This window comes from Cyrtonyx montezumae, unplaced genomic scaffold (genome assembly GCF_038088225.1).
Source record: "Cyrtonyx montezumae isolate F1298 unplaced genomic scaffold, pur_monq_1.0 scaffold_17, whole genome shotgun sequence".
Lineage (NCBI taxonomy): Eukaryota > Metazoa > Chordata > Aves > Galliformes > Odontophoridae > Cyrtonyx > Cyrtonyx montezumae.
In genome coordinates this window covers 22903416-22922720 of record NW_027071903.1, presented here as the reverse complement: position 1 = coordinate 22922720, position 19305 = coordinate 22903416, and the positions used below count along the sequence as shown (strand labels likewise).

General features: G+C 37.7%; 2 protein-coding genes across 2 annotated transcripts in view; one reads left to right on the top strand and one right to left on the bottom strand.

Moving 5' to 3' along the window:
* The window catches only part of RNF111 (ring finger protein 111), a 174653-nt gene that overhangs the window by 58476 nt on the left and 96872 nt on the right, over positions 1-19305 (top strand). The gene's annotated exons all lie outside the window — the stretch shown is intronic.
* The window catches only part of MYO1E (myosin IE), a 78605-nt gene that overhangs the window by 6155 nt on the left and 53145 nt on the right, over positions 1-19305 (bottom strand). The window contains 9 exon segments of the mRNA XM_065733765.1: positions 943-1089; positions 3768-3913; positions 4401-4570; positions 5231-5345; positions 9360-9504; positions 13208-13306; positions 16901-17007; positions 18147-18228; positions 18833-18918. Of these exon segments, the coding sequence (XP_065589837.1) occupies positions 943-1089; positions 3768-3913; positions 4401-4570; positions 5231-5345; positions 9360-9504; positions 13208-13306; positions 16901-17007; positions 18147-18228; positions 18833-18918 (1097 nt within the window).

The window sequence follows — 19305 nt, the reverse complement described above, 5'->3', positions numbered from 1 at the left end:
AAATAAGAGGCTCAAACTGAGAACCTGTATTCAATGACTGAATAATCTGACATAAAACACCTAATTAAGCTTCTTTTTTTTTCCTTCTACCCTTGTGTTCTACTTACTTATAATGGTTTAGCTTTCCTGGTAAAGGAAGGAAGTTTTAGATACTCAGGAGAGGACAGAGAGTATAATAAACACTGAGGTAAAATCTGCAAGGCTCTGAGCAGCAGAAGAGTCTACCTTAAAAAACATTCTGGCACTGCCCCTGCAGAAGACTGTACTGGAGGAAGCTCATTAGTGCTCCATTCCTGAACGTTCTGTATATGCTATTAGGTGACTAATCCATGCTTTGTGTACGTACCTGGAGTCAGCTTTTTTGCACTCACACACACACACACACACTTATATATGTGCACATGCACTTATTTCCCAGTATTTCCATGCTGCCTGCTCTGTAATGTAATCAGATAAAATATATAATTATAACTACAATGTCTGGTACTGGCTTAGGATCCTCAGCACACGAATGTTCCAAACTTCAGTTGTCCTTCTCTGCACTTTCAAACTACAGTAATCCTCTCAACTTTTATATTTCTTGCATACAAATCCATGACCTTCTGTTGCTAATTTGCTTCATGGTTAGGAGTATTAACAGCTCTGACAGTACAGAGGTGCTCTGTGGTGGGCCAAAGTTGCAGACCCTTCAGCCCAACGTACGTTCAATAGAATGAAAGCATCTTATCTAAGCACACAGACAGTGGAAAATGGCAGGCAGCCCAGGTACAATCCTAACCTATTACACTGTGATGAGCTAAAACAAAGTCCAGTTCCCTTGTGTTTCTACAGTGTGCTGCCTCTTATTCTTCTAAGTCAAAGCACAGTGTCAGGAGCTCAGCAAGCAGCATTCACTCATTTGGCCTGCCAGCAAGAGCAGATTACTGAAAAAAAGAAACTCACGTATTGCTGAATTTCAGAGGTAGTTTTCCTTGTGTTTTCTCTTCATATCGTTTTGATAAGAGGCTTAAAAACTCAGTTTTGAAGACCGACTCAAGCAAGCTGTCGTATTCCTGTTCATGTAGAATGAAAATGTCATCCTGCATTGTGCTGGAAAAAAAAAAAAAAGAAGAAAGGAACATTTGCCATTCAGATTAAAACAACTTTAACAGCAAATACAGCCAGGGCTAGGATGAAATACACAGGATGTAGTACATATGGATAACTTTTAGCAACATAAGAAAGTCCAAGTAGTGCTAATTGTAGAGGCTTGCTTTCTGAGAACACCTTTTTTTTGAGTAGCTGATAACTGAATCTGTTCTGTGACATGGGAAAGCTACTTGGCCATTTTACAGTATCATAAGAACATGTCACATTAAAGTCCATCTCTTCAATAATGGCAAGATTTGGGATGAGAGATGAACTGGAGAGTGGCTAACTAACAATGAAGTAAGACTGAAACCCAAAGCAAGCAAATTCAGAATGAATGCTCTGAAGTCTCCACTGTCTTGAGCCTAAAGTGGTAAACAGAATAAAGAACATAACACGATGGGATCCACTGCCATCACTGCACTGACTCATGGGAAATGTCACAAATCACATTTCTGTGCAGTTTACTGCAAGCAGCTAATCCCCATCACAGCACACTGCAAAGCTCATCTCACGTGAATTTTAAATTAACCATGTTAAGTTTGTGAGTTTACATATTTGCTTCCACCTCATCCTCACCTGCCATGGGTAATATCAGAAAATACAACTTTATCATAGAGATACATTCAGCATCTCATTCTAAGTGAAAAAAGAACCATCTGTTTGCATTTCTTTCCAGAGACTTGAGAGGTTTGATTTGGACTTAACATTTCTTCGTAGTTTTCACATCTTTTTTTTTTTTTTTTTTTCCTAAACATGGCATACTATAAACTTGGTCATGGCATACAGCTCAGAAGCATCAACACCTGCACTGCTGTGGGGAAGCAGGCAGGCAGCTCTGGTAGCCAAGTGAAGGGCAAGTGAAAGTTACCTAACTATTGCTAAGGAAAACCTTGGCATGGTTCACATAGCAACAAATCTCACATGGAAGGCACTGATATCTCATCTACAAATGCATAACTTCAACGTTTCACAGTAACTCAAAAAGTGAGCTAAGCCCCAAACATAAGGAATTAAAGGAATTTTAAGCTCAGGAAAAAAGCTTCAGCTTTCCCATCACAGTCTATCTGCCCTCATTACTGTTTTCTGGTCCTAATTACCTAGCAATTAATAGCTTTCCACTTTGAGCATGCTCTCTCCTCTTCTTCTCACAGCTGGTTTCCCTCACTGCTGACTCTTTAAATATGAAGGTGGTGAAATAAGGAAGTTTTCCTCTCATCCTTTTTCAGGTAACTACTGAAGCCTACAACTCCCTCTAGATGTTGTGAGGACCTCTTTACTTTATTCAAAATTGAAAACTGTTTTCATATTACTGCTGATTGTTAGGTATGAAAACACAGTTCCAACCTCCCTGAGATGAATGCTGAGTTACACCACTACCTGTTTGCATTACAAGCTTACCCACCTTCATACTGTGAAATCTTTACAGTAGTGTAGGAAATAGTGTATGAAATTACAAGCAAATTAAAGGAACCTACTTGGTATTCAAAATAGCAATAAGAAACATAAGCAAGTCAAGTGAAAACAATGAGCTTGTTCACTACCATCAAGCAAATCTAGAGCTTGAGCAAGGTTCTGAAGGACACGTGTGAGAAAATCCCCAGCCCTACAGTAATTACTGCCCAGCCAGTTGTCCTATTTTCGCTCACTTGGCGTACAGTGTGACTTCACAATACTGTTAGGATATCCTGTGTCACTGCTTATCAGATTAATTGTAAAGCTCAGTTATTTACTGTTACATTAGCAAATTTCCACGAATAGTCGTCATGCTCAATACGCTGAACAAATTCCAAATGGAGTAACTGCATGTTTCCTCCAAACTATGCAAATTTGTTTTTTGCTTCAAAATGTTCTGTAGAAATTATTTATATGTGAGAAAAGTGAATTCTTTGCTAGCTTAGCTGGCAAGCTGTACTTTTTAGCTGACTCAATGCAACTCTGCCTTTGGAATGCACAACTTGGGTGTCTGGCTACAATCTGGTTAGCATTTGCACAGCACACAGTCCAAACCTGGAGCACTGAGCAGGCAAGTTCCACTCTAACCTAGATCTACCAAAGCTATTCTCTATTGAAAAATGTATGGCAAAACAGGCATGAACTTTAGTCTCGTGGGCTGTTCCTCCTTGTTTTTACTTGCTCACCTAACCAAGTTTCTTAGCTCTTTGTGGACACCACAGGCATTTCTGGCAAGCTGGGGCTGGTTTGACACTGTCATCAGAAGTGATATGAAATCCATCTGGGAATAAAGGCTGTAATAGCTCACCAAAGAACCACTCTTCAGAAAGCAGGGGACATTCACAAAGTGTACTTATATAAGGGATACAAAATTAAGCCAAAACTCTCTAGAACCTCCTTGAACATTTTATGGTGAACAGAAGTGCCACAGAATACATTTTGGATTACACTTAAAACTAAGCAAACTACTTTAGTTGCTAAGTAGTCAGAAAAATGTTTTATTAACATAAGCATCTCATTCTATAGACTATAACATTAGGGCTGAGAGTGAAAGTAAGTCCAGCTTTTTGTTTATAAGAGTCAGTGAATGCAGCTTATGAAATAAACTCTTCACCAACCAACATGCTTCCTGCTGTCCTGCACCAATTTCTCTGTCAGTGGAAAGACGTGTTCAAGGTACTGACCTTAGAGAAACAGAAAGAATTCTCTCCACTTCCATCCTTCTCTTTAAGACTTCCTTCACTTGGCCTTTCTCTGGACCCTGCTTTACCTTTTCACGCCCAATAAGGTATATGCACTTTGGAGTAAGGACAAGGTCTCGCTTCACGCTCTGAAACACAGAATTGTTTGAAAATATATACAGCTGTGCAGAGATTGATGCCCAACATCATGATGCTGTTCAAAAGATTAAGATAATGTGATTTGGGCCAAGTGTTTGGTTTGAGGTGGAGGCTGGGAAGGAAACACTTGATTCACATAACCCTGGAATCAGATTGCACTGTATTAAAAAAAAATAGCTTTTCTCCTATATATCCTAATAGAGAAATTCCCAGTATTTCCTAGTATTTCATAACAGTTTTCTGCCCAACAAGTCCCACAGAGCTCTTCTCTTAGGAGAAAAAGTCTGAAAATAGCCATGTGCCTCAGATCAGGAGGGTGGACTGCTTCCCAGTGTATTCTTAGGTCAAAGATCTGTTTTTCAAACTGGTACCCAAAAATTCTTTGACACGTGTGGAGTTTCTGTTAAGTGGTGGTAAAGACATCAGAACAGCACGCTGGCTGAACTCATCATTAGTGGCTATCACTCTTTGACTGACCTTAAACCTCCTGTCATACTTAGTTACGGTGTCTGCAAAATCGATCTTCTCCCGTTTGCCCACAAACTGGCGCAGCTCTGGGTGCTCCTCCATGCCTATGTAGTCTCCAACAAAGTTCCTGTTAATGCTGTTCCGCCTTCTCTCTTTCTTGTTCAGCAGCAGATCTGATGCTTAAATACGAAAAACAAACACTGATTAGTAGAACTTGCTAGAACTGGAAAACTTGTCATCTGAAATAACAAGTGGTTTCAAACAGAACTTGGGGAAGTGATAATGAAAAGACAGTGAGATGCTGCAATAAACTCTTACATTAAGGATCCATGTGATTATTAGATTCATTCTTACTAAAATGTACTGATGGCAAACTTGGCAGTTTTGATGAATCCAGAGTTCTTCTGAAACTATGGAAATTTTCTCCTACTCAGTCTGACTTTTTTTTGCTACCAAGCACCAGACAGTCCAAGAAACTCATGCATGCTGAACAGCCAACCTCATCAGTGGTACTGTAGGTTTCCAACAATTTCCAGTCATTCTCTATCTGCAAAGCAACAGTTTTCTCTACACAAAGGAATACATTTGCTTCATCTATTACAGCATACTTTCTGCTTCTGGAATCACAGGAGAGAAGTCATCAGGAAGGGCTCCCCAGGGAGGTGGCTGAGTCACCATTCCTCAACATATTTAAAATCAGTTAGGATGTGGTGCTCTGGGATGTGAATTGGGTGGGTTGTTAGGGTAGTATGGTTAGGCTGAGGTTGGACTTGATGACCTTGAAGGTCTTTTCCAACCTGAGCAATTCTATGACTCTATGATCAAAATTTAGGACCTACCTTCTTCTCTCATTTGTACGTATTTTTTCCTGGCCGCGTACTTCCTCCATGCCTTCTGGATGGCCCTGGCATATCCATCATACTTCCTCTCCCTCATCTCTTCTAACAAAAAGAGCTGCACAAAAAGACAGCGAGGTGGGTCAATAATTTTACAAGAAAATTCTTCAGGAAGAAACACTTTACATTCAACTTTCGTACGTATTTCACTCCAGATCCAAGCTGGTCCTTCTACTGCAACTGAGGGGTCTTAAATAAGAAACTGTCTGTGCAATATGAAATGTAATGCACTGTCATTCACTTGCAGCTTTCTTATTCCTCTCTATTTAATACTGTTGAGTCCACTGGGAACATTTCTCCTTAGCAGCAATGTTTGTAGGCTGGTTGTAGAATTTATAATCATATATGATACATGATCTTCAGTATGACATATATGATTTGGCCTACATTGTTAACATTTTTGAGTAAATGGTTTATCAAAACTGAAGATCCACCTTCTTTTTAGTTCCCACTAAAAATATATAAATATAGTGCCTAAGGAAAAAACTCAAAATTATTGCAAGATATGGCATATTTCACTATAGTCTTTTGCATATTTTAAACTTATTTTTTCTTATCTTAACAGAAATATGAGCATTTGGATAACAATTACAATATTAATGCTAAATATTTCCCTCTGGTGTGTCTTAAACCAATATGAGGCAGAAAGTGACAGTCTTCTGCATCATGTAATTACACTGATGATAGATATGATGTTACCACTACAAACTGGAATCAAAAAAGCAGTCCAAGGAATGGTGATGTGAACTCCTCATTGGAGAAAATGTTCAAGATACAGTCCTCAGTGGGTAAACTGATACACACTGTCTTTTGTGATAAGAAAGGAGTGAGCCCTCTGGATTCCCCAGAACCTGGACAAACCATCAACTCAGACTGCTTGAACTTCCAAAGTCAGGACAGAGAAGACAACAACCTTTCTCTAGTCTAAACATGATATACAGGCCCCATATCAGTTTGAAGACGATGAAGCATATTTGCCAATCCTGGCTCAATTGTCCTGCCACACTCACTGTACAGTCCAGATTTAGTGCCTTTGACTTCCATCTGTTTGGGCTGATGAAAGGTGGACTGCATGGGCAACATTTCCCCAGCAATAACACTGTCATAGCAGCTGTGAAACAGTGGGTTACCTCCACTGGGGCAGATTTTTATGAGCACAGTGTGTAGGTCCTTGTTCACCACTGCCAAAAATGCACAGCTATTGGTGGTGACTATGTTGAAGAAGAGTGTTTTGTAACTGAATTTGCTCTACCAAATAGTGTTATTGAGTGCTCCCTGTATTTGCTGTCGTTTCTGTGGTAATAAATAGGAGGCATTTCTTTTGGAGCAACCTACATAGCTCCCAGAAGGGAACTTGAGTATTCACAGGTATAGCATGAGGTGAACCTGGGCTTCAGGATCCTCTGCTTGACTTGCTGCTAAACCATGCTAATCTAGAAAAAACGTTGTTCGTGTTGATCTTAAAAGGGAAACTTGATCCTGTGCTAACTATTTCCACAGGGCTTTGCTTGTTTTTGTACAAAGTTATTTATTCAGGTGTTTGATGGAAATGTAAATAATGAAGCCTCATTTCTGCCACCCATAAAACCCTAATTTAAAGCTGGGAAATCTCCATCTACAGAAACTTAAAAAAAATAACTTCACAAACACACAAGCACTAGATAGTGTTTCTGGAGAGAGGCATGAAGGCTCCTGTTGCAGAATATTCTAAAGTCTCAGCCATGGCATGATCAAGCCTTGTCTAATTCAGCTTACATATGAACATGTAATTTATTTCTCTAAGGATATTGCTAGTTGCAAAATATCAATGGCTGCCACTTGGAATTGAATGTCAACAGAGTCACAGTTAAGGAAGTTCCTTGAAAACATCAAGTTAACGTGGTTCAGTAAAATGTAGGCTATGAAATACTAAAGTAAAAATTCTTTCCTTACATATAAATATATCTATATAAAATTTTATATATATATATATATATATGTATGTATATATATATAAAGCTCCCCCTTACACTCCCAAGCAAATCAAGTATTTTTCATTCAAGTGCTTTCTTTCTTTACTGATGGAAGACAATTTTTCATTTACTATTTCAGAAGTGACAACTCGAGTCAATGTTTTAGTAACATCAGAGATTTCTCTTTGATACTAAAAGATATAAACGAAGCTTTAGAATATTCACCTCAAGATTTTCAACTTTAAATGGAAAAAGCCATAACTATTCCTAGTATCCTTAATTAAATTAACTATTAAATAGAGGAGAGTACCAGCAAACATTTTCAGTCCTTCCTTTGGAGCGAGGAGGAGGAGGAGAGAGGAAAAAAACCAACAAAATAAAACCAACAGGAGTAAGTCCCAGCCCATTTGTGAAGATAAGACTGCTGAAAATCTGTGCTATTTCAAGTGGTAAATATCCCAAGGCTTAGGGTCTGGTCTTCTCAGCAGTCAGAGAAGTTATTTCCTTATGGCTTATTACATAACTGAAAACAAGAATAGATTCAAACTGGATTGAATTTTCTCTAAGGGTAAGATCAAGAAAATAAGCATTACACAAATTATTTTGGTTTCCTTATTAACTTCCTAAACTGAGACTGCATTGGGTTTAAAACTAACTACAATTAATGGTAGAGAAATAAATAATTCCATAATGAAAACAGTAAAATCAGTTTGCTATGGTGTAAGATAACCAACTGGAAGACACTGTTCAAGTTCCTAATTCTATCCCCCTGTCCTTACAAGCAGCTATTTAAGCCAAACAGCTACCTCACCAGAATGTGTGCTTGCCACCACCCTGTCATAAACCCGAGGCAATCAGCAAAGGACTACAAGTCCCAGCTGCTGTCACATGAGGAAATATCAAAGACTCGCAATCACTAACGTCCAAGGTCATAACAAGACCTTTGTAAGCCAAAATTCACTCAAATCTTAGTAAATAAATCATGACCTGTGCTACGGTGGAAGGCAAGCAGAGCTCACACTTCTTTAGCTGGTAATGAAGGTGCTTTGATTGCAATGACTAACTAGGATTAATACTACACTAGAATTTCCTGTTCAGCCAACTTGCATCCATGCATTTAAGCACCCTTTATAACTTGAACATTATATGCTTTACTATTATTATAAACAGGTCTTTCTCTAATGACAGGGATTTTAAAGCGCTGTTTTTCCAGAACAACTGAGAATATCTTTGTGACTCTATTCATGGTAGAATCAATTTTGGTTATGACTCTGAGCAAGTATTATTTTCCCGCTGGGATCTTGCTGTGTGATTGAGTACAGCAGAGTCACTGCATGAATTTTTACTGCTCTAAAAAACAAAGAAGTATTTTTCAAAAAGAAAATGATAGAAATAGAAGTGTTCTGCTTTTATTTTGATGTGTAATTTAAGGTAAAGTACTAAGAAGCCACCTGACAACCAGAAGGTTTTTCACTAAGTAGGCCTGATTGCTTCAGACAGATAAGGAATACATGATGGGAAACAGAGCATACCTTCCTTCCTTGACAGCTTCCCTGAATAATGAAGGAACAGTTTCAGTGTTTTGTGTAGTTTAGCTGCCAAAGGATAAAAGCAGCCTTAATATGCCTACCTGATGTTTTTGAATGGGATTTAAAGTTAGCTATTCTGTGACACTGGTTTACTCAAATATATATTTGGGAGCTTTTCTCTATTTTTATCAGTAGCTCTTATACTTGAGAAAAGGACCTGTTTGCTTGGGCAAATAGCCATAGATGTGTTCTCACACCATCATATTCCTTCATGTGACAGATTGATGGAATGTCACCGTGTGCAACCTGACAGCAAAGCAGCTTCATGCATCCCATCTCTTCTTCCTGATGTTTTTAATGTTCCTTGCATAAGTGTCAAAATGTAAGGATGTACTGTACCCATCACAGAGGCAAGATTTTAATGTCTACTGTACCCACAGCCTCAAGGCACCTGTGACAGGCCTGCCCAGCTTGACTTACATTCTGAAGCTTCTCCCATCCCAGCAGATAAGCTGTGCAACATTGGAGAAGGAAGGCCATCTATTTTAGCAAAAGCTTCATATTTATAGACTCGTGTCCTGCCACACTTACAGACTCTGGAGCTTTGATGAAGACTTTGGATTTCCCAAGCTGGTATTGGTCAGGATCCATGTTGACCGACTGAAGTAGGTGCAGAACTCCTTGTTTCTCATCTCCTTTCCAGGAAGGCCAAGTTGCTTTGGTCAGAATGGCATACCTTAACCACCAAGAAGAAAAGATTAACATTGGGCACCAGATGAGCAGCAGAATACCACTGACTCTTAGTCAGATTATTTGTGCCCTTGGCAGGATTTACAGAAGCTTAGAGAAGATGCAATACTGTGTTATTTGCTTAGCAAGACCAAACAGCTGCAAAGAGAAGGGCAACAGTGTCCAGGAATCTCCCAGATCCTAAGTTACTATTTGGTAACTGCAATAGCTTATTACAGAAGTTACACTCTAATCTTAACTCCAGGGCAAGGTTATTTACTAGCAGCGACGTATGGTGCAGGTTAAAGCACCTCCTTACCCTTGGTACACTAGACTTCTTCCCGAGCATGTGACCCTTAAGCTTTTCTGTCTCCCTTATTCTTACAAAGACTTTTTGTGTTTCTAACCAGTAGCTCATTCTCCTAACCCACCTGTTAATGACAGCTGGTCAGCATGTAGCAAGGAGGCATTCTTGGCCATGACCCATAAAGCTTTTGGCTATGCATCTGCTACAGGAGGGAAGATCTTGTGATGTTGATGCTATCTGGAGGAAACACTGAGGTGAACTGACCATAAAAAAGAGCAATGGAATGAGGTGAGGAAGTGCTGTAATACCATGCATTTGCTAAGTGAGTAGCCTGCTATCTCATGCTACTCACTTTAAGCCTTAGAAATGAGGTAGATGCCAGGTTACAGCTCCTTCTAATCTGTCCACTTTTTTGTGATTAACTTGCTCTTAATTCTGACAGAACTCTTGTCATCCTGCCCACTGAGAAGAGCTGATGGCTTTAGCTGCATCAGCACGCCTGGGGATAACTAACTTCTCTAGCAGCAGCTACTTAAACTCTTTTCACAAAGAGACTGGAGAACACCTAAATGTGTTCTAACAAATTTCCCCCACAAATCTTCTGTTCTTTAACCTTGACCCTTTTTTTTTTTTTTATAATGCACTAAAAGTACTTGAGTTAAATAGTCTAAATCCTGCTTAGTAATGCAACTATTCAATTAAATAAGTGATGAGTATGCAGTTTAGTTTGTTGCAATTCTCAGGCAGAAAGATGTAGGCAGCTCCTAATAAAGTGTTCAGCTCCTAATAAAATTTTTCAATCGCAGAAGGAGCTGTAAGAGAATTAATTCCGGGAATATTCATTTAACACTTCAGGTATGGCAAGAATGAGATCTAGCCAAAACCAAGAAGCAGAGTCAGTCATGCAACTTAAATAGCAATACCACATAAAGACAAGGAGCAAATTGTTTAAAAGGAACATATCACACACAAAACAAAACCAATTCTAAAACACCTCTAAATACTACATACATGAAAAGAAAAGGTTAATACATATAATTCAGTAGGATTCAAAGCATCTAGACTTGTGTTTTCTTGTTCAACTCTATTAGTTATCAAACGTTCAGGTATTAGCATGGTGTGTAACAGAAGTAGCTCTTATGACATCTTAAATATAGATGTACATTACACATAATCTGTTTACAGATCTTGTGTGTTATTTATCAATATTTATGGGACAGACAGATGCACAGTAGTAAGCTGGAGTTATAAGTTAAACTAACTCCCAGCTCAAGGGATTCTTCCAGGTTCATTGTATACGTCCAACAATACAGTTGTACAATCAAGTCTGAATAAAAATGTGCTTTCATCAATAAAGGCAATCAAAACTGTGCAACCTTTCATACAACAGAAGCTGACGCTACATTTCAGCATGTTGTAAATTCTTTCCTACATCTTCTGAGCTAGGAAGGAGGGTACAGGGAAAAGTAAGACTGAAGATTTTTATAGTGTAAGTAAAAGTTTTGGATATAAGAATAGATTTGAAATTCTCCTTTTTCATAAGTGTGAACTATCTTCATATAATTTATAGTTATGACAAGTTTACAGGGCAGGAAAAAAACAACATAATATGCACCATTAAGCATAAGTTGTAGAATTTAACAATTACATCAATTCTATCTTTGTCTACTGCTGTTTAGGAATGAATAGCACTTTTCTCCAGGGTACTTTTGCATCCTTCCCATTAAATGTTTCATATCAATATCCATTTATCTAAGTTTTTCAAATTTACATTTCAGGTGAGCTTATGGGGGATTTCAGCATACTGTGTGCTTAACATGCTTCTGAAACAATTCCAAAATCATGATCACTGAAAAAAAATCTCTTATAAATTCACAGTAGGGAATTCACAATAAGCAGTTAGGATCTATTTGTAAGTTTAGGAGCATGGAGTTCAGTTTTCAGACTGGTTATGCTTTGAAACACACAAGCCTTTTCAGTGCCTTTGGCTTTTTGCATGCAAATGTAAATTTCATACATAAGTCCATTCAGTCCTGAAATCTCCACTTACGTTGAGCTGCCAATGAGCTCCCAATGAAAACAAGTGTACAAGGATGCATTTCCTGACCATCCCATGCCTCAGCCCACTTCTACTCACACTGACTCATGGTGTCAGAACAGAGTTTGTTCTGGATGTTAGGGAACTGTAAACTGAAAGGTTGCAGAAAGGGTTTGTAACAAAATGCTAAATTTAACAATACTGATTTGAAACAAACAAATCCCACAGATAATGATTTCAGCTCATTGTGGATCTCTGGATATCAAGTGCTGCTACCTATTTGCCCTCCAGAAGCACCATGTGGCTTTCCTCAGTGCACACCTTTCTAGACTTGCACAGCTCCCACAATCAGTTTTCAACAATTGCTAGGCTAGATTTCACATTTGTTATTAATCTGTTGTTCTGTCTTCGCAGTGACCTTCATGTAAAGTTCTGTAATCTGAAGCATATCCATGTTTAATATCTCTGTGCTTGAAAATGGTGAAAAAATATGATTAAAAATTATCCCATGATTAAAATGGAGTTCATACCTTAAGGTATTTTAGTACTGCTTACTACTAGATAATTAGAACCCTCTGTATTATCATAAAGTATACGAAGTATTATCAGTAGCTTTGTTCTGAGCCAATTGATTAATTCCTTGGAACAACTGATGGTTGTTTTTGTTGGTTTTTTTTTTTTCTATTTTAACACAAGGATTTCCAACAAAAGCAGAATTGTCGTGTAACATCCTGGTTTGGGCAACAATTAGGTGCATGTCTCAATTTTCTATAATAAAAAAGATACTGAACATTGCCTGAATACGGAAATTGCTTCCATTTAATAGGATTCAGTAGCTGGTGAAGGTAGCTAATTCATTTCAACAGCTGGCCCTAAGACACTGAAACAAGGATTTATCTAATTGCTTTCATTCTGTGAGCAGCTGCAGCATTTGGTTGTTACCATTCCCGGCTGTTTTAACACCAGCAATTTAAGCTAATATGTTACTTGTTTCACTGAGACTGCTGAATGGCAGGGATATACTTCTTTGCCTGTCCTCTGTCACTGGGAAGGAGTGCTTGGAGAGCGACAAAAACATTTTAAACAGAATTTAGCAGCTAGACCCTTGGATTCCATAAACATAGAGCTCCGAACTCTACAAGAAGAACTGAGGCCTTAGGCATGTTTACTAGAAAATGGAAAGATTTTTAAGACACAAAGAGACTGTTTTTAAGGAACTTTTGAATGTCTGCATAGCCCAGAGCTTCAACAAGGCAAATAATAACAAGGAAAAGTGGGAAAGGAGAAGCTTTCAAACTTCAACTTTTTTTATCTTCATGATGCAAGCAAATGTTCTGTAATACTTCAAAATTAGTATGACCTTACCTCTGCAAAAACTTCTTGAAAACCCGCCTGTAGGCATAGCCAGCTCTTCTTACTCGAATATTTTCTTTCAGACCTAAGTACTCTACTTGATGTTTTACCCTGTGGACAAAAACAAAGCAAGAGAAGTATTCCTAAAATCCCATTTGTTTAAAGACTGTAATTTTAAAATTAATGCACAGGTAAATGAATCTTTTTATTCTTACCCACTGCGTGGCAAAACCACATTACTGAGATATATAGCAATTTTACCTTAACGTTCTTTTTGGTAGTCAAACTTCCTATCGCCTAAGTAGTTCATGTACAAATTTCTTCACTAATATCCACACAGGAGACCAAGTAGCTACCTACAGTCACATAGCAGTGGGAAATGATGATCTTTAATTGTAGCTTTTACAGATGTTTTACATGCCCTGACCAGGGACAGCTGCTCACAGCTCATTTTTGGCTGTTCTGGAGAAGGACCTCATCTGAGGACTGGAGAAAGCCGCAGATGCCAAACTTTTTTCACACATAGCATCAGCAGCAGGAAACTCTAATAGCACATTCATGACAAGCTTGTTGCAGGCTTTACCACGTTGCAAAGGGAGGCTTTGAGGACAGGCCCAAGACTTGCAGGAGCATTCCTGGTAAGCTTGCTCATGGCATGCTTTATTTTGAAACAAAAAGCTGGTACAAGTCCCACTGAAAGCATTAATGGCTGCAGAGAGACTGCTGTACACATGAACTGAAACATCGTTATCCCCAAACCATTACAGCTCCCTCTTACAAAATCCTTTCTTTTGGGAAAGGGAACAGGGAACAAGTATTTCCCCATAAATCTCAAGGCAGAAAAACAGCTAAAGAACTTCCTTTTGGCACCTCTTTCTGGAGCTGTGGAACATATTTTCTCTTCCTTCTTACATATCCTCCTAGTCTACTCTTTAATGTGTGGAAATCTGATATGAAGAATTTCAGTTAACACTGCTGACAATGTGTGACTCTTGCTGTTTTCCTCTGCATCTCCTTAATTATCTCTTCTAAGTCATGGGGCTGAAGAGACAACGTCAGCTTTTAATTCTGAGTTCTGAAATGTTGTATTCAGGGACTCCACCACCGTTGGTTTTGTGGCGGTGCTTTGTTATTTTTCTGGGGCAAGTTCTGGAAGCTTTCTCTTTCAGTCAGAAATAAGAGCTGTCGATCTTAGTCCTGAACATTTAGCACTATAGAACAGAGAATAACACAGAACAGAGTGTAAAACAGAGATTTCACATATAAATTTTAAAAAGTGAGGCTGTAAGGAACTGTACAGTCTTAATCCTGTTTTAATTGCTGTTTCTCTGTTTACAGAAGATTTTTCCAGTCTTGAAAACCCTCTAGGTTAATCCAGTGTTATTTCTCTAGCTATTTTGAAATGTTCAATTTCAATATAACGTGCATAACCTGTTGATTTTTCTTTTTTTGGTAGATACATTCTTTTCACATGACTCAGTATAAAGGAAAAAAACTTCTGAAGTCCCATGCCACAGCTGACAAAAGCCCTTTGGTTATTTCTTATTTTAAGGAGCACTGATTAAGAGTTACTAAATAATGAGATGCTGCTCTTTTATCCAATAATAAAAATACTGCACATCTTAATCTTGCTATGTTCAAGGAATAAAGTGTGTTTTGTTCCTACTCCAACAATTCTGGTACAGTAACAGTAGAAAAATTATGGACAAAAATACATTTTCCTGTTTATAGCTTTTCCTATTCACATCTGGAATAATGCACTGCATCAACACTATTACTCCCTTTTTCTTAGTGTCCTGCCAGTATTAGTGTCTAGCAACAGAGAATTTGAGACATTTTTCTGTTTTTCCTTTTCTTTCTGAGAAAAGGAACACTGAAAATCTCCCTCCAGGCATCAGCCTTAAGCAGGTCAGGGTCTGGGAATTCAGCTAATGCAGCAATTTTGAATACAAGTCCAAGTGGCTATGCCAGGAGCTGAACAAAAACACATTTCAAGGAACACCCCGATTTTTGGAATAACTAAGGTACTGTATAAGGCTTAGGTATTATACAAAATCTATCTTAAAGAGCAAAATATTCTGAAATAATCAACAGTTGTAAGAAAGCTGGAATTATGTGGCTTCTATAAGCACAAGGATGGGCTTTGTGAAGCTTCTCCTCATTCAGTAACACTTTCATTTCATTCACATTCATTAAATGACTGCAGAAGAAAACCAAAACCACTAACCCAACATAGCAAAATACCCCATACATGCATCCAGCTTTATTTTTCTTTCTCACAGCAAAACTGTGGAAATGCAAAATTAAACAAGCTGAAGTTTGAGTCAAAATATGCATATACTTACATCTCTTTTCCCTGAATATGTCACCACTATCACTATGTGATGTGTTAATATTTGAGAAATGGCTTGAGAACACAGAGAATGTTAGTATTTACAAATAGGGATTAAAAATTACCATTATCCTATGAACTCATTCCAGTTGTAGCTGACTTTGATACTACACAATCCTTGTATTTAATTTATTGTTTTAGCATCAGGAGCTGCTGTACTTACCAAATATCATCCCCATTGTGGGGTGAAAAAATAGAATTCTTGCCTATTTTTACTCCAGAATAGGCTTCCTGAAAGCTGGCCTTTTGTCAGACTAGGTTTTTGTTTGTTTGTTTCATTGGTTTCTTAGCAACACTTTCCACAATAAAAGGCCTATTTTCTAATATGTAAATGATTGATTTTAAAAGCCCTTCCATGTGCACTGTTTTTTTTGTTGTTTTTTTTTTGTTTGGCTGGTTTGTTTTTTTTTTTTGCTTTGCTACAAGTTTTAGGCATACTTTTACTAGAATAACTTTTCTCCCAGCATTGATGTGAAATTAAGTGGTGCACAGAAGGATTTTTAAAGGGTGGGAAGGAAAAGCCAGAGAAAGGATCTACATTTGCTGCCAAGACCTAAATGACACTTTCAAGGAGCAGTCATGGTTGTGGCTTCTGTAAGTGCTCTGCATCTGCATGTAATTGTGCTAGTCTGTGTGCCAAATGGCAGGAAGTGAATTTTGGTGTGCTGTTGATGTGGTCAAGAGTGTTCTTTATCAGGCTTCATAAACTGCTTCACTGTGATTAAAAAAAAACTGACATAGCAAACATCAGCACTTTTACCAATACAAAAAGTACCTTATGTATGATTAAAAATGTTAAGTAATGTACCCTACCTCTTTTTAAACTATAAGAAGATACTAGAATGTACCATATGCTCAAAGATGCCATCAACATCAGATTTATATATAAATTCAGTGTCTATGTAACCACCTGATATCATATTCTATCAACTTCTCGTTAAAGAGATAGATCAATTTATCTATAAAGAGATAGATAATAAAACTTAAAATGCAGAAAGTGAAAAATAATAACAAAAACTCTATTCTTTACTATACATTTATATGTGTTTTGTTGTTCTTTTGTTTGATTCATGAAAGTAAATTCAGACATCCTGCTGGGTTTCCAGCTACCCAATAAAAGCTGTTTTCAAAGCATGAAGGAATAGTCAGAATTAATTTGGAATTATTTAGATTTAGGAGGTATCTCATTTCTGAAGGCTTTTAGATTAACTAGTTGTGTTTGTCTGTAGGTTACATGATTAAAAAAGATGAATTTTTGCACTTTCCTTTTTGACTCAAGGCTCGTTCCTATCACACCCTCTTGCTTATCTCACCTGCTCTCCTCCCAGTCCCGAGGTTTCTTTGTTTCGTTTGGTTTGATGCAGCGGATGTAGTGGGGTGTACACTTCATGAGGGTGCCAACAAGATCATTCGCTTGTTTCTGTAAAATTGAGGGAAAAAATTATAGGAACAGAGGTGCACAGGGGAAATCCTCTGAGAGTACTAAAGATATCAGCCATCTGCTGATGACCCGTGTGGTTCTGGTTCTTCTCCAGAAAAGCTGAAGTATCTTGGGGCATTATGTAGCAGTAGCAGAGCTGCTCTTTTAGCTTACAAAGGCTTTCTATAGAAAAAGTCATTTATTTCTGTATGTGTAAGGAACAAGGGAGGAATTAAAAGTAACCCATCTTAATCAATAGTGAATGTATACAAATGTAAGGAAAGGATTCCATTTATTACTTTTATATTACTGGATAACTTTCTCCTGTTTCACAAATTATTTTGCTTTATCAAATCATGTTATTCTTTTTATTTACAACTTACCCACACTGCTCTCTATGAATGTGTTTGTAAAAGATGGATAAACACATCCAGGAGAAACTCAACACCTTCCACCAGTCTCTCAGGAAAACATTATCAGTAAACAGTAGTCCCCATTATCTCCAGCTATTTAATATATTTTAACTACTATATCAAAATATGAAGTGGTGAGTATGAGGAATGCATCATGTGGTCTTAACTGTAAGGCTGAAATATGAGGAAAGATGCTGAAAAAACACTGATTTCCACAGTCTTCAAGTACGTTATCTAAATGTATATTTTACAGCCAGCCTAAAAAAAAAAGATGCTTGCCTTCTAACACTCGCTGCCTTATTCAGCCCACGTTATGGTCAATAGAAAGACTTCTGTTGACTTCAGTGGGCGTAGGATCAGGCCCTGCTGCATTTCTGTGCTATAAAGAGACCAGTTATCTGTGGTTAATTGTAGGACATCAAGTGGCTGAGTGAAGGGGCTCATTCATCATGCACATGCAAATACTATTACCACTACCATCAATTGCTCATTTTGAAAATTCAGTGCCATAAAATGTAGCTGAACAAAGCTTTAATGGACAGTGATGCTGGGCAAAACATGACTCTAACAACTGAAGCAACGCATTGCTTTGCCATCAGAGCACTCCTATGTCTATCTTTAAGAAATGTCTGGATAATAAAAAACAAAGACTACCTTCCTTTTAGTTTAGGTATACTTGCACAAACACAGCCACAATGACATATGCACATACAAAAGTAGCCATACTTTGATCTTACTGCCCGCGGTGGTAGGACGACCCTTCTTGTCTACTTGAAGATTTTCAGGAAACAGAGCCTTTATAAAAGGCCTAGAAAAGAATAAATAATATAGTATTGGTGCAGGAAGACGATTCAATGCAGAAATGTAAAAGAAGATGCTGTAGAAGTTGATAGTTGAGCAGAATATAAATAGCTTTTTATATTAATCCAGAGTGCTATCAAATCTATTTTAAGATCAGTATTTTCCATGAGCTTAATTCCTCCCAGAGATGTCTATTTTAGTGAGCTTTGGGAGACATGTGATACCAGTCCTCCATGCACAAAGCACTTCCTAAAAAGCCTCAATTAAAATAATACATAACTTTATTAAACCATAACATAACAGAAAAAAGTGACTTTATATGTTAAAACAGTGCCTATTTTGCACTAATGCCGTAATTAGTGACCGCCTTCTTTGAGGCCAAATACTTATCAGTATAGCAGTTGATTCTGACACTTTAGTAGCCTACTTATTCAGACGTGGAAAATGAAGATAAAGTCTAATAGGAGTTACACTGTTGTACCAAAGTGATGTTTTACTTCTATTTTTATGCAAATCAGCTCACAAGATGTGAAGTAGTAGAGAAGTTAGGCCCTCTGTGTCCATCCAAACTAGACAATATTCCTAGCTTTAAGCAGATTTTGCTTACGTACAAATCACTGCTCTGCATGAGTTCAATCAAGTCCATGAAAAGAACATCCCGATTTCTCTCGCAGAATCCATCCATATCATAAGATACCTGGGCCAAGGTGGAAATTGATTGTCTGTGGTAAGTTGAGAACCCAATAATTACAGAAAATTTATATCCTGTCCTCATCAGTAGCTGCTCTGATATTTTGGTTACTCTGATATTATTTAAAGACAGTACAGTGATGACTAAATCCTTGCACATATTAGTTGACTATTTTACAACAAAGGAATTATATCCATATATTTAAGCTCAACAAAAAAAAGACCTATGGAACCAGTCAAAAGAATGTAATATAAGTGAATTTAATACTGAACTTTATAGAAGAAAAATATTTTCCATAACGATGATGTACTGTTATTAAATACAATAGCAGGAAATGATGAGTAGTCTGAGAAATATACCCAAGCAAGACAGAAATGTATGTAATATTTCTAA